The sequence below is a fragment of the Scaptodrosophila lebanonensis genome, unplaced genomic scaffold (genome assembly GCF_003285725.1).
Source record: "Scaptodrosophila lebanonensis strain 11010-0011.00,11010-0021.00 unplaced genomic scaffold, SlebRS2 tig00001415-arrow-pilon, whole genome shotgun sequence".
In the NCBI taxonomy this organism is placed as follows: Eukaryota; Metazoa; Arthropoda; class Insecta; order Diptera; family Drosophilidae; genus Scaptodrosophila; species Scaptodrosophila lebanonensis.
The window spans coordinates 8,750,334-8,765,712 of record NW_022060742.1 but is presented as its reverse complement, the minus strand read 5'-3'; the positions used below and the strand labels follow the sequence as shown (position 1 = coordinate 8,765,712).

General features: G+C 36.8%; 2 protein-coding genes across 4 annotated transcripts in view; one reads left to right on the top strand and one right to left on the bottom strand.

The window, feature by feature from the left end:
* Window positions 1-9: 9 nt before the first annotated feature.
* Window positions 10-2,134, top strand: LOC115632617 (zinc finger protein 559). Its single transcript, XM_030529845.1, has 4 exons — window positions 10-457; window positions 517-1,051; window positions 1,110-1,484; window positions 1,547-2,134. Exons 1-4 carry the CDS (start codon window positions 84-86, stop codon window positions 1,676-1,678), a joined length of 1,416 nt encoding a protein of 471 aa, XP_030385705.1. The 5' UTR covers window positions 10-83; the 3' UTR covers window positions 1,679-2,134.
* A 2,309-nt stretch (window positions 2,135-4,443) lies between these two features.
* The window catches only part of LOC115632387, a 69,260-nt gene continuing 58,324 nt past the window's right edge, over window positions 4,444-15,379 (bottom strand). For all 3 annotated transcript variants that reach the window (XM_030529516.1, XM_030529517.1, XM_030529518.1), the window contains 10 exons: window positions 11,458-11,649; window positions 10,981-11,393; window positions 9,412-9,627; window positions 9,010-9,343; window positions 8,683-8,949; window positions 8,440-8,626; window positions 8,174-8,380; window positions 7,917-8,118; window positions 7,327-7,420; window positions 4,444-4,633 (listed from right to left, as the gene is read on the bottom strand). In XM_030529516.1, the coding sequence (XP_030385376.1) occupies window positions 4,604-4,633; window positions 7,327-7,420; window positions 7,917-8,118; window positions 8,174-8,380; window positions 8,440-8,626; window positions 8,683-8,949; window positions 9,010-9,343; window positions 9,412-9,627; window positions 10,981-11,393; window positions 11,458-11,649 (2,142 nt within the window). In that variant the 3' untranslated portion in view covers window positions 4,444-4,603. The remainder of the gene's footprint in view (window positions 4,634-7,326; window positions 7,421-7,916; window positions 8,119-8,173; window positions 8,381-8,439; window positions 8,627-8,682; window positions 8,950-9,009; window positions 9,344-9,411; window positions 9,628-10,980; window positions 11,394-11,457; window positions 11,650-15,379) is intronic.

Here is a 15,379-nt window from a genome sequence, read left to right as displayed (position 1 = left end):
CGGCTTGTGGTAATCGAAGCGTATGCTTGTCGTTGGTAATTTCGGCTTCCAATAATTGGAATCCAATTGCAATTCTGCCCGGGATGTGCCCCTCGGAAATGACAGATATAATTGAATATGCACCCAATGCAACGCCACGTGCAGAGGAAGAAGAAATAACAGAAACCCCACGCATAATTTATGTGTGCAGCTTGTGTTTGCGCCAGTATGATCTTCTGGAGGATTTGCGTGGCCATATGATGTTTTACCACGGCTATCAGCCCATAACACAAACAAAGGCACGAAGCAATGCCAATGCTGCTAAAGAACTGAAGAAAAAGTCGGAAAACGATTCCATCTTGCCGGAACCACGATTTTCGCATGTGGTAACAGTTGCGCCTGCAGAATCTCGGCCTGAGCTGCGTCCCATGCCCTTCAAGGACTTTCGCATACTTCTGCGTGCTCATATGAAGTTGCCGTAAGTGATATTCTGTTTTGCAACGTTCATCATTAAATGAAATTGTATATTTGTTGCAGGTGTTCCGTGACCACCAATTGCGCCTATAAGCTGCAGGATTCTACCAAATTGGCTCTGCATGCCAAGTGCCATAAGAATACCAGTTTCAGCTGCTGCGAATGTGGTCTAGATCAGCCGAATTGGCGGCGATGCTCGGCGCATTTGTGGAAGACACATAAAATCGACGTAGACCTCTTGCAATGTCCTGTCTGTGATTACAAATCGCCAGTGTCGGTGTTGGTATGGCGTCACATGCGTGTGCACAAGAAGTGGCGAGCACGTGTGCTTCGTTCTTTGCGCGCTGTGCAGCGACGAAGAGCCGAGAATGCCAATAAAGTTGGCGCATCGGGTGTAGAGCCTTCGAATGTCGCAGCACCTGTGACAACAGCAGCCAATAAAAACAAATACTATGCGGAGAAGACCTGCGAGATTTGCAATCGGAAGTTTGTCAATGGCAAGACCCTTTCCAAGCACGTTAAGACAGTGCACAACAAAATTAAGCCATTTATATGCAATGTGTGCGGAAAAAAGACGGCGCGCAAGGCCAGTTTGATTGTAAGTTATAATTCGTTGTCTAATTAAGGCATTACCAGGTTTTTCTCTCAATTTCTAGATACACATGCGACAGCACACTGGCGAGAAACCCTTGCAATGTGAGCAGTGTAAGTTTTCGACCCGTGATCCTAGTGTCCTGCACAAGCATCGGCAGCGTCACAAACCAGAGCAGGACACGCTAAAATGTCGGGAGTGCGACTATACCTGCATCCAGGCAAATGCATTCAAGCGTCACATGCGCCAGAATCATGCGGCTGCGTATCGAGACATGTGCTGTGATATGTGCAGCTTCACATCCATAAATACAGCCACATTGTTGGCCCACAAGGAGGATCATCGCAAGGGTCTGATAACAAATTGTGAGGATTCAATGGATGCGACGCGGGCAACAAACTTTAAATATCCGCGCAAGCTAAATGACAAAGGCAACGAGGTTAGAAATTGATATACAATTTTGATCTTCATTTTTTTCAAAGCATTTGTGAAATTTTCCAGATGTCGGTGGACTGTTTTATGCCGCTGGAGAGTATCGATTCTCTGCCGCACGAACCGGCTGTAGATACAGGCGGGGTTACAATACCTGCGCCATCGGAAGACACACAATTTCCAACATATTTAAGCAACTAACTTTGAGTTGTCGTTTACCTACTTTATCGTCATCGCCCCAAGATCAAGATTAATAATAATTAGCAAAAAACCCATACTGATAAAGCTGGAGAGCTGAATTTTGCACGAAATTGTCTAACACTATGGATACTACTAACTATTTATCTACAGTTTGTGTATTGCGTGGAAAATAAGGTATGCCATAACCACGAACTATTCAAAATTATATTCTTTATTCGAAAGGAAATTTCTTGAGTAGTTATGGGCATTGAGAAATGTGTAGGTGTCGTATACTATTCGTCATGAATATTTTTAATGCTAGTAGTAATTATAATACAATAATAGAGTAAATTATAATCAAATATTTATATACATATATAAAATAATAAATACTTATAAGTTATAGAGGCAAGTGCAAGTGAGGTTCACTAAGCACTTCAAATACTAACATTTAGCAATAAATTGCCTTAATCATGATTTACCATATGTGTCCAGTACTGGAAAACCTAACATATGTACATTGTAGTATGTACATAGGTACTTACAATACTGCAACAGCATTCCAATTTGGTATTTCTTCTTTTCAAAGTATGCGTTGAAATTCTATTAATGTGTGTTGAATAGAATTTTGTTCATTCGGTCTCTGACCGAGCTACGAAGCAGACGTTTTATTATTTTTTAAACCTTACATGCTTTAATTTTAATTTTATTTCAAAAATATTTGTTAATATTTCTTTTTTATTTGTTTCGTTTTACACCAAAGCTATATATGTCTCAAGCGGTTAGATTTTAGAAGAAGATCGCTCTTTTTTTTAGAAAAACGCTTTTGTTCATTCGGTCTCCGTCCGAGCTCCAAAGCAGACGTTCCACTATTTTTTGAAACTTATATAACTTTAATTTGATTTTAAAAATATTCGTCAATTTTTATTTTTATTTGTCGGGCTTTCCACCCAAGCCAAAAATGTCTCTATGAGTTACATTTTGAAAGAAGATCGCTCTTTATGTTAGAAATTTGTCATTTCGTCTTTGTTGGAGTTACGAAGCAGACGTTTTATTACTTTTTGAAACTTATTTATTTTAATTTTAAAAATATTTGTTAATATTGCTTTTTTATTTGTTGAGTTTTTTTTAGAACAATATAATAATATATATTTTTTTTCAAATATCGAGAGATTTCGTTACTATATGATTCATCGGTATTTTCAGCTGCTCTTTTTTCGCTTTTCGTTTTTGATTTTGTGGTTGTTTTGGAATTTAAAAATTCCTGTGGATAATGAACTGTGTCCTTCGATATTCGGCCGAGTACTTTTTGAGTAATCAGAGTGTTTAATTGACGGTATCATTCCTATGTGACACTATGACTCTAGAACACAACCAAGTTCTTTTCGTGCAAATTCTTGATTTCAGGGAATTATTAAAATTTCTAAGCTATTTGGCATAGAGATTCATCCAGAAGGATGTAACATTTTATGCTTAAATTTGGAGCTGGAAAAACTTTTTTATATCTTGGGTTACATTATTGGAGTTTTAGTAAGGACCCCTATTTTTTTTAAAATAAAGTATAGACCTATGTCACCCCGGGCATAGTGTAGCTTCCGTGATAAAAAAATAAAACAAGGAATAATCATTATTTTATGAGTTCTATTTTTTTGATTAAAATAATTATTATTTGTTGAGTTGTAAAGTAAACCTCAATTAGTCAGAAAATAAATTAAAATTCATCTTGGCCTTATTAGTCTTTAGTTTAATAGCTTTATTGTGAATATCTGGAAGAAATGTGCTGAGATATTAGATAAGTTATCCAACGTAGTTTGGTGTCCGAAATCGCGCCATTCAGACGAACGAATATAGATAATTTGATAAAGCGCATCAGCACTCAATAAAATGCTGTAGCCTTATTGTGCACTGCCCTTAACCTTAATAACACAAACGCTGACACTGTTTTGAATTTAAATTTTCATTTATTAATTTCCATTTACTTGTATTAATTTTGGAATCTGATATGATTTTTTTTTCAACATTTGAAATTTAGCCTATGTTGGTTTACTTTAGTTTTGTTTTTAAGGTTTTAATTTAAACTAATTTAAAAATTTAAATTTAATGTGGTCTTACTTTTGGCGCTCATCCATCTTCATTGCTTGTGTATCGTGAATTTTATGCAATGGACTTCGCCTCAGTTCGGTTTTAGTGTCGGCGCACATTTTCAAGAATTGTTCGTCTTGCTTGATATTGTGACAAACTTTAAAACGAAGAGATAATATATAGACAATTTCTAATGTCCAATTCGGGTTTAAAATATGTTTATACTCAATGTATTTCTATTTAGTTTTTCAATTAAACATTTTAGTTTCGGCTTAAAATGTTTTATTTAAGAATTGTTTTTAGTTTTTTTTTTGTTTAAACTTCAGCAATATATTGCAGATTAAATATTGATTTTAAAAGTCTATATCAATTATTTAAGATGTTGTATATCTTGAATAATCCTTGTTTCTCTTTTCCCATGGCCTTACAGTTCGGTATAGCTGAGAAGTTTTCTATGAACATCTTAAAAATATTTCATCTATTTTGATTCACACGATTGACTACTTTTTGTTCTTTATTAGTTAATTTGAAAATGTTACATAGCAACTGCACAAAATAATATTAACTTTATTGTCTGAGTTTGATTTAAATACAAAATTGTTTTATGCATTATACTCTATAGTAAGCATGTCTGTCTGCAGATTGAGCTTGAAACTAACCTTGCGTTTGAAAAAAAGGAGAAAGCAAAATGAAATGAAAGATAATTCGGAAATAAAACGCGCAGCGTTCAATTTTATTAAATTTATACATTTTCAATTTTTTGTTCACATCATATATTTACAGTTCTTTAAAAAATAAATATAACATTTCAATTGAATTGTAGCCTTAGCCTTGTTGTTGTCGTTCTGTTGCGCTCAGTTGCTCTCAAGCCTTGGTCTCAACGACGAGTTTTTTCTTTAGTTGTCACACAAAAATATTGTTCAAAGAAAAAAATATAAAATAGAAAAGTTTTCGATTAAGCCAACTGCCATAATACCCATGCCAACATATTACCATGCAATTGTTTTCTATTTTTGTTTTTTTTGAAAGTTATTTTGACTTTTTTTAATGTTAATTTTCATGGAACATGAAGCTTTTTGGTGTGCAGGGATAGGCGTTAGATGGGCATGAGATCGAACGGTGCACAATTGGTAACATACTCGTAATGGCAACAACACTAAGAATGGGCGTGACTTGAAATGCTGAACGCGCCTCTGTATGGTCTGGCCTAGTGGTCTGAGTGGCTATGTTTGTATTTGTGTTTTTGGGTGTGGGTGTGGCGGTGCTGCTGCTTTTCCTCATTTAGCTATTTAAGCTTGTCTAGTGATTTCGAGGGTTCAAGCCGGGCCCACAAAGTGTATTTAGCGCGTGGCTGAGTTTTGATTATGCTGATATTTACTGCGACTACTACGACTATTAAACAACTAACGAATAGCATCTACCGTGTATACTGACATATTGACATATTGACTATGCATAGCACATTTATTGGCTAGCAGAGACTAGAGCGCATTTACCAGAACCTTTTGACTGATGTGCTGACCTTAACCTGATCGCAGAAAATGTTTAAAAGATGCAGCACTGCATAGACTGTGCCTTACCTTCCATTGGTGTACTATAAATCAGAGGAGTTCGTTGCTGAATCAAGCATGTTTGCAGTGTCTTCTTCATACAATAAAGAATTCTTTCAAACAACCAGAAGGGTACAGACCTATTGTGTAACCTGCAGGCTTAGCCGCAGCACTTTTCCAGTCTAAGAAAGGTATAACAGACAAGTTTTTATTGTCAGAGAATATGGGTTGGAAAAGTTTTCTGCAGTTTGATAAACGATTCGATGGAAAATACCTAAAATTTCATTTACTTTCTATAATTGAATTGAAATATTTTTTTGGAAGCATATAAAGTTGCAATTATCTTGGAGAACACTTTTACATTAATAATAATTATTATATAAGTTTATCATTCCAAAAGGGCTATCGCATGCCTCATTAGAAAAAACAATTGTCCGGAAATTCTAAGAAATATGTATATTGTTTACTGTAACTATAGAACACTATTGGTTTTTTAAATTCCTTCTGGCTTAAACTATTACTAATAATAATTTTTTTAATACAACACTTAGAAATAAAGTTGAAAGCAAGATATCTCTACTTCAATATGAAGACGTTACGAATCTATGTTTAGTGCGGAACACATAACTGGCTAATAGAAACTATTTCTGTTAATTTTTTCACCCATTGGAATATTTGAAAGCCTTTCATCACACGGACTAGTAATTTATAAACAAGTTCAGCTTCAGGGGATTTGTTTAAATATAAATGTTTCATTTTGTGGAGAAATATTATTGATTTTAATTGAATTAATATTAATACTTGCTTTGTGATTTAATTTCTAAATTTCTGTGCAAATTTGTTGTCTGTTTGTTCACTATCTGTAGAGTTGTTTGCTCTCTTGAAACGTCTCGTTTCGGGCTATGCACATTCGATTGCTGATCAGTGCTCAATAGGTTCTGGTAAGGATGTCGCTTGATTTATCTATATAGTTTTTCTATTACGTTAAGTTGCATCACGCTTAAAATGTAAAACATTTTCACTTACACACTACTTGACGTTACGTTATACTTGTATGTAGATTCGGTTTCCCACATTAATTACTTGAATTATTCACTTTTATTTTGTGCGCCGAATAATAAATGCTGAGGGGGTTTGATAACTCCAAAACATTCTGTTCACTGGTTCAGGCCTCAACTGTTTTGGCTTGATTCGCCCCACATGCTTGATTATTAGTATTAGTTTTATGTTTAGTCATTTTGATTAGCGTAGTACATTCACTTATTGGCTATTAGGAAACAGTTGTATCTACATAGGTCTATGAGCGCCCTGCTTTATATATGTTTTGTATGTATATATAAAAACTAATGGAAGTCCAAACTAAAGGAGCAATACATGTAAGTATGTAGCTTTTACTGACTACGTTGCACCCGTTGTGTTGTAGTATGTACAGTGTATTGGAAAAGTATTGCCACTTAAAACAACTTATTGGCGTATACAAATGATCATCAAATTATAAGTATTTAGAAAATTTCACGTAAAAAACGCACGTAAATTAGTCAAAAAGTCCTACGCCTAGTTTACCAGAGAAAATTGCTTATAAAATTGCACAATGCAATTGAGCACTAAGAATAACTTACAAATAGAGCGGCGGCGGCAATTTCTCTCTCTCTCTCTCTTCTGTGTCTTTGATTAACTATTTGTTTCTATCATTAATATATTTCCTGACTAAATCATAAAAATAAAACTAACGAGTAGTTCATTTTTGTGTGTTGCTTCAAAAAAATAATATACCGCTGTTGTTGGTTTTGTTGTTAAATGCATTAAAAACAGGTGAACAGGTTGACTTTGATTTTGGTTTTGATTTTGATTTTGAACAAAGTTTCGGTTTTGGTTTTGGTTTTGACTTTTGATCATTTTTGTTGCGTTTCGCATGTTATGTTTTACTTGCTGTTCCGGGGCACAATTCTGCACGTTAGTTTCAGTTGTCAATCAAACCGTGGTGACACGATCGATCTCAACATAACGCACAGAATTGTCGCTTTGTCAGCAAATCACCTCCTTTTCATCCAACACAGCCGTATCCATCGAACTCAGCGATTTGAGCCGCGTTTGCAGTACTGAGGAGCCGCGTAGCTTTCGCTTGATTTTTCTGTAAAACAAGCGGAATAGTTTAAGAACTTAGTTTTGAATTCAATTGTCTTTCAATTGGTCTCCTGAAAATTATAACTATTCTTTCACTAAATGAATAATCTGAGAAATATTCATAATCGTATTATCTTTCAGTTTCAAGTTCCAATTTTAATTTGCTTAAATATTAATCTCTGGTTTCTTCTCTTCTAAATCGTCTCTATCCGGAACTATGTCTATTATTTTAGACTAGTCGCTTTCCACTGCACATTTTTCTTTATTTAGTTTGTCTTGTTGTTCGCTATTAATTCAGAAATCATTATGTATTATAAAAATCGGCTGCAATGTGTCACTAGCTATCGACTGATCTCCATTTCTTTATTTCTTTTGCTATATCCCCCTTTAAAATATACCATTTATAAAATATCACTCTATATCCATATAATTGAACTGAGAATCGTTCAAAATATGTTTTCGTTTGTAAATTTACTAAACTTGCTAGTTACAGTTCCACTTACTTGTAAGCAAATGCGGCAAATGCACAACACGAGAGCACAAAGATGAGGCAGAGCGAGGCTAAAATCTCGGCAGGCAGCTTCATGAGCGCTGAGCACTGCAGGAACGCCTCATCATCGCCGGAGGGGCAATGTACGACGCCATCGCACCAAACGCTCGCATTGACACAGGCGCCCAGTTCGGCGCACTTGAACTGACAGTCCTCTGCAAAGTTAGTTTGTTAAGAGAATTTCTATAGCTGACAAGTTCCAAAACGTACCTGCTATGCTGAGCGTAGGTCTGGGTGCCAGTTCCATCCAATTGAAGGTAAACTCACCATTGCCCGGACGCAGAAACTCGATGCTGATGGCTTTGGAGCGATTGACAAGCGCAAAATTTGGGCGTTCGTTCCAGCCAGCGCTAAAGATCTCCACAAATTCATAGGCATTCGAATCGGGGCTCAGCGGGCAGGCCGTGATGGAAAGTCCTATAAGAGTGGCTCTACAGTTATGGATATATTCGATTATTTGCAAGTCCAGCACTTACCCTCAGCTGTGGTGAGTACGGCACGCGATTTGGTCTCACAACGCCAGGCATTGTCCTGCTGCAGGAATGTGGTATTCAGCGTCTTTTTCGGATTGTATTTGCTCAGGAAAATGGCCTTAAGACGCACATACAGAAATTTATTGCCATTAGAGGGCTCTATCAGCCAAGGACGTGACCGACACTCAATCTACGAAATGGAAATATATGTGAGAAGGCAATAACAATGGAGCAGTCATTACTTACATCGCCGAAGGTCATATCTATGGTGCCGCTGGGTCCGAATTTGCGACGCCCATCCTTGCAGCTCGTCGGAGCCTTCACAAACTCAAACATGCCCTCAAAATTGACCGTGTCTGGATCGTCCAGCGTGGTCATATTCTGTGCTATAAAATGCACTTCCACATCCCGACTAGTGGAGGTGTATTCAACGGGCAAATGAGATTGGTTTGAGGAGTTGCACAGGCAGCCACGATGCAGCAAAATGGAGTCATGATAGGGACGTTCAAATATCTGCAAAACAAATTATAATTTGGCACGATATTCGGCAAAATTTTTTCGAATTATCTTTACCTCGATGCGGACGTTTGAGTCGCCGTAGCAAAACGAACGATTGATATCCTCATCCACCCGCGAATAGCAAGGACGATTAGCGGTGGTTACTTTGCGGAGTTTTAAACGCACGCGTTCGCCGCGCTGTGCCTCAAATTTGTAGACGCATTTCAGGTGCCGCGTTCCGCCACGTCCAAAGAGGAAGATGTTCCGCACACTGCGAAAGATTGCCGGGTCCTTGCGATCCATCAGGCTACTGAGAAATTTGCGATTACAGTCATGTTCCCCTCCGCCCAGAGGCAAACCATCCTGGTGCAGATCAATGAACTCGTACTTCAGCTTAAAATCTAGTGGTCTAAAAAATAGTTACATTTTTATTAATACGCTGCTTAGTGGGAGTTTCTTATAAGTAACTGTTCCCACCTCAGCACTGTAGATTCTGTGTTGCGTAACTCCAGCGTTATGGCATCGCTTGTAGATACATAACTCTCCGATATTGTACAGGGTCTGGCATAGGTCTCATTTATATTGGATCTGTCGCATGTTCGTGGAATCGTGCCACGACAAAAGCGCGCAATAACATTCGTGCTGTTTTGTGCATAATGACCCAAGGCAGTGTAGGTTGTGGACTCAGAGGCACTATAAATTAATTGGAATTGGAGTTAGCATATATATAGTAAGTGCATATATCCCGCTTCCCATTCTAGTATTTTTATATCCTGTACCCAAAGGTTGAAAGGTTAGTTCTGTGCGAATATATGTGACATACAAAAGGAGGCATTGCAGACCCCAACAGTATATATATTATTGATCAGGATGACAAGTCGAGACGATATGGCCATTTCCGTCTGTTTATCTGTCCGTCCGTATGAACGAAAGGATCTGAGAAAGTATAAGAGCTAGAATAACCAAACTTGGTATCCAGATTCTCCTAAGTCAGAGATAGTACGAGTTTGAGTTTTTTTTCGATGCAGCCCCCCACTCCCCCACACTTCTTGTTCTTTCCATAGCTCTCGTAATTTTTTCATGATGATTGGTCAATCAATTCTGAAGAAAGTTATATAAATTAATAAAATTTTTAAAAATATTTTTTCTTTAATTTTCCTTTTTTGTGGAGAGTTCAGTAGCGTACTGTAGCGTTCTATCTTGTTCTAGCTCGATCGATATAAATTTTATTGTTCCCAGATTTTACGGCTGGCACATTTCCCATTAGAAGTTTTATTTTTTCATTTAAATTCAGCTTTAATTTAGATTTAATTCCAATGGAGAAAATTTCAAAATTTGGTTAAATTATTAATTTTAATCAAATTGCTTAAGCTTCATAGGAGGCTATAAGAAACAACGGAGAACGCTACAGTCGAGCAAGCCCTGTAATACCCTGTACCCAGACAAATTTACGGAATTTAGTTATATGCGCACATAACAGAAGAAGAATAGCGAATTTGATGCTGCAGCTTGTGGGCGTAGTACTGGATTGAAATTGTTTCACTAAAACCTTTTCTTAGAAATGACCGATTTGAATGAAATTTAAAACGAAACTATAGAATTGTATATAGATTATAGTTTGGTTAATCCAGCTTTTGAAATGTGGACAGTATTGACAATAGCGGGGGAAGGGGGAAAAATTCCAAAAAATATAATACACTCGTCCTTTCTCGGACCTAGGAGAATGTGGATACCAACTTTGGTTATTCCAGCTTTTACAGTTTCTGAGATCCTTGCGCTCATCCAGACGGACGGACGGACGTCATGCTGATTCAGAATATATATACTTTATGGGGTCGGAGATGCTTCCTTCTGCATGTTACATACTTTGCACAAACTTAATATACCCTTTTAACCGTTGGGTTACAGGGTATAAAAAACTGTACATACGTATGTGTAATTAACAAATGTGATTTAAATATTAAAAAAAAAATAATGTGTTAATTGGAAGTGGAACCTATTTCAACGAAAGAGTGTTTAGTTGTTTCTTAAAAAAAATAAGCTTACCAGTTGAGATCCTTGCAAACAGGTGGCTCTCGCAGCGCTCCATCCCAAATGCGAAGCATGCCGCTGCAATCCTCTTGAGTTTGCAGCACGCCTATTGCACCCACTGACGTCTCATCGATCTGACCGAACTCGGGATCTAGATTGAACTTAAGCATCGAAATCCACACCTTAAAGCGTGACAGTGGCTGGTGAAGACCACCCGATTGGCTGTTTGTGCGACGCGACAAACTCAAGTGATCGAAGGTCTTAAAAACGCCAATCCCTTGCAAATGATACAAACAGGTGGAGTTGGGTGCCAGCGAATGCTTCGGATTCTCAAGGATACCGCGACCAGCTCCACGTATCCAAAACTCACAAGGTTTTTTATTTTTGGAGTACGTGGGACTCTGTATGTCCACAAATTGCACTTCGACCTGTCAACGGAGAGTAAAGGAAGAGTGTCAGTGGAAAGCTGCTGGCATTATTGCAACAACTCACCTCCAACTGAAAGCCATACAGAGGCAACACCTGCGACGATGTGCCCGTGAAGGTGCCAAACGGTGACGTGTTGAACTCAACCAAGAGCTCTGGGCCGCTAGACACGGCGGCGGGGACGGCCTGACCGCCGCCACAAAACTTTAAAATGATGGGATCCCGCGTCGTATAGCCATCGTATACGGTCACGTAGTCCTGCGGGCGGGTGAGAGGTGATGGAGAGTACGAGGTGAGTGAAACGAGCGCCATTAATGGTGGCGCCAAATGGTAAAATGGCTAGTGGGTAGTGGCTAGTGACTATTGGCTAGTGGGTGGTGGGTGGTGGCTGGTTTCTGTGCTACTCTTCGGTGTCTTATTAAGTGGAAATTAAAGGTATTTGGGCGCAGTTACGACAGGCGGGTAGAGAGACAGAACAAAGGCAGCGTAGGAAGTAAGGACAGTATTTGCAGTAAACTATTTGGTTTGTGCGGCTGCTGCAGCTACTAAATAGGTATGTAACGTATAGTATGTACATGTATAGAGGAAGGTACTTATTGCGCGTTAGTGCTACGGGGCGGCTACGTGATTTTTGACTACATTTCACACGGCAATTGACACTTGACGGCCAAACGACAATGGTCAAGCTTTCGGCAAACTGCCTTAACGAGCTCAGCTCAACAGACGATGTAATTCGACACTAATTTGAAGTTTAGAAAATGTGCATCAACAGAAATGAGATCGTAAAATGAGTGGTTTGGACTGTATCGTTAAAGTTAATCTGATAAAAAATATATATAATTCTAATTTTAAAGGTGCGTCATGTGTTGTATTATTCAGAATTGGCAACAAGTTGATTATTTTTTTGTACTCTTCACCTGCCTGCTTGTGCTACTGATTTGTATCTCTATTTAAGCACATTATTCAGTTACTTTGTTCAAAGCAAAAACCAAAACTGTTAAAAAAATTTATGGATTGCTTAAACTCGTCACAATAAACATATGTGTATTTATAAAATTAAAGAAAGAGGTAAAACGATTAATTTAAAGCTTGAAATGTTTCACAACTAAATCGTTTTTAATTAAGCAGTTTATGCATTTATTTGGATGGCCAGAGTGCGCCATTTCTACTTCTGAGGTTTTTGTTTTAGTTTTCCGATTCGTTTTTGTTAATATAAGTATATTTTTTTTTATAATTGTAATTTTAAAAATACAAATAATTCAAAAATGTACTGAGTCGAAGCCAAATTTTAACAATTTGAAACTATTTTGAAGTTTAAATAGAAACCAAAATATTTGATATTTTTTAGAGTTCAATAAATATTTTTTGTTTTTGTTATTTAGCAATTAAATAAAAGCTGCCATTTAATTAAAATTATAGAAATAAAAATCCTTAAAGAGCTTATATTATTACTTTTAATTTGTTCAGTAGTATCTCGGCTTCAAATTTATAAATTGAAATGCCATGGATTGTTTGGATTATTTTTTAATTTTATTCTTTCGCTCACAATTTAATGATTAATTCTGACTTTAAAGTAAAACTCAAAATTACTGATAAAAATCACTGATAAATTTATAAATCGTGGTGAAAATGCATAGATAATCCATAAAAAAGGACATCTGTAAGCTCCTCGCTTTCTCAAAGTTACTATAAGTGAATGATTTGTTCGTTTAAAAAAATAACAAAATAATCATTATTTGCGGTCCCTGTTTGAAATACATTCTCATTCCACCTGCAGAAAGCTAAGTATTTCTGTAACACTTTAAATGTGATTTTTCAGTAAATTGACGCTTCAGTAGTTTTCGTATCATTCTGCTTCAATATTGTGGACATAAAATTATTAAAATTTATTTACGTGTTTGTAAAAAATTTGACTCTCAATGGACTGTAGATATATTAAAAAAAAAGAAGAAAAATATTTGATTTTGGAGAAAAATTCAATAATATACATATGACATAGCATTTAATAATATACATATGACATAGTGTTTAATAGAAATTAATAAAAAAAATAATTAAAATTGCCTAAGCTATACACAATAAGCAGAAAAGATATTGATGTTGTTATTTTGATTTAATTGATAAAAATATGGTTCTTCGAAAGCATTTCTATGGCATTTATTAATGCTAATTGAAATTTAAGCGGAAATGGGAATTATTTTTATTTTATTCTTGGTGTTTTAAAATTCCTAAAACTGCATTTAATTTGAATTTCGCAGAGCTTTTTAAATATTTTGGCTAGACTAACGCATTCTGTATGCGAAAACTTCTGAATTAGTTGCGCGCATAAACAACATTGTGTATGTTTGTTTGGTTTTTTGGTTGTTTGTGTGTTTGTGTAGAATGTTTGTGTTGGTCGAACTGGCCTTTGCGTCAAATTTTGTGCATTTTAATTGAGTTGGTGTTGATGGCCACGGCCAGGGCAATAGGATGTCGTGGATGAGGTCGATGGTGAGTGACGTTTGTGTTCGTCTTGCCACGCATGACAAATTAGTTTTGTGGCTGTGACTTTTGCAATAATTTAGTGATGGTTTGAGGTTTTTTTTTACTGTGTGCGTGTGTGTGCTGCGCGCCACAAATTTAAGCTCTGCTTATTGCATAAACATGAGACTGATGCTGGTTGGTGTTGGTACAGGTAATTTGTAACCGCAAATTTATTGAAAGCGCGGCATTTGTGCAAATTACACAAATGGCTTAACCCTGCACATATACATACAAACTCACACACACACACACACACACATACACACATCTATATGGTGTCGGGTGGTGGTTGTTGCTTTTGGCGAACAGTGCAAACAAACGCAAATGGCCGCTGCTGTTGGCGATTATTCACACATGCCGCACTCCACAAATGGCCAGCACTTTTGGACTTTGGCTTCAGGGAAAACACTTTTTTGCATCGGCACAGCAAACTATGCAAAATTCTAGCGACAATTTGTAGGCAAGGGTCGTCCGCTCGAGAAATCCTTACAAAAACGACCCCAACTGCCAAAGCCAGAACCGACGACCAAGCGGATTGCTTTCCAACTGAATAAGCAAAAAATGGGAAAAAAACCAGGTTAACGGTGTGGTGGTTGGGTCTAGCTTTTTTGAAGGATTTGGATTTGCAAGGCATTGCACGCGTTTGCGCCACAACGAGCATTTAATGGCGACAAGCAACGAATTAGCAATGCTGCCCGGAATGGCGCTTAAAGACCCAGCCTGCAACTTTTGCGGAATGGGATGTTTGGTGCAATGCCACCAACTGGGCCAGGCACGGGAGGGGGAAACAAATTTTGTTGCAAAACGAAATTGAATAGTTTTGCGAGATGAGGGCAGCTGAAAAGCGCAACTAAAAGCAACATGCCAACGTCAACATCAGCCAGCGGCTCCCCTGGCGTGTCAGCAACAACAGCAGCGCTGGCAAATGCACTATGGTCTCAAATTCGATTTATTTTGGCATAAACTGCAAGACCCTCAGCGAAATAGGTGACTTTTTTTTTATTATTTTTATTTTTTATTTTTGAGAACAAACAAACACATAAAAGGCAATGAAATTTGCAATATAAAACATTTTTGCAGTTTCCATCTCGTTGCAACAATTTTAAATTGTGGCCAATGATAAAATAATATAGTTTAAATCAATAAAATATAAAATATGAGACTGTTTGTTTAATATTCTTTAATATTTATTAAACGCGGTCTTCCTCTTATCTCAAAGTTTTTATTCTTAATAAATTAATATTTAATAATTTGAAAATGTTTATGTTAGAATCCTGGTAGCATTTTAACAAATAATTAAAAATTACTTTGACGTATGAAATCGTCGAATTAGGCTCTAAAGTTCCTTTTGAAGATGCAATATTAAAAACTTTTTTTATGCGCCCTTTCTCTTATCTCAAAGTTTTTATTTTTAATAATTTATTTTTCAAAGGTTGTTAATAAACAGGAGAGATTTAGGAGAGAT

What these genes read in the sequence shown, in the direction of transcription:
- LOC115632617 (XM_030529845.1), top strand. Translation starts at nt 84, where the DNA reads ATGTGCCCCTCGGAAATGACAGATATAATTGAATATGCACCCAATGCA. An exon ending in CGTGCTCATATGAAGTTGCC is followed by an intron (nt 458 to 516) that starts GTAAGTGATATT and finishes TATTTGTTGCAG; the next exon opens with GTGTTCCGTGACCACCAATT. An exon ending in CGCGCAAGGCCAGTTTGATT is followed by an intron (nt 1,052 to 1,109) that starts GTAAGTTATAAT and finishes CTCAATTTCTAG; the next exon opens with ATACACATGCGACAGCACAC.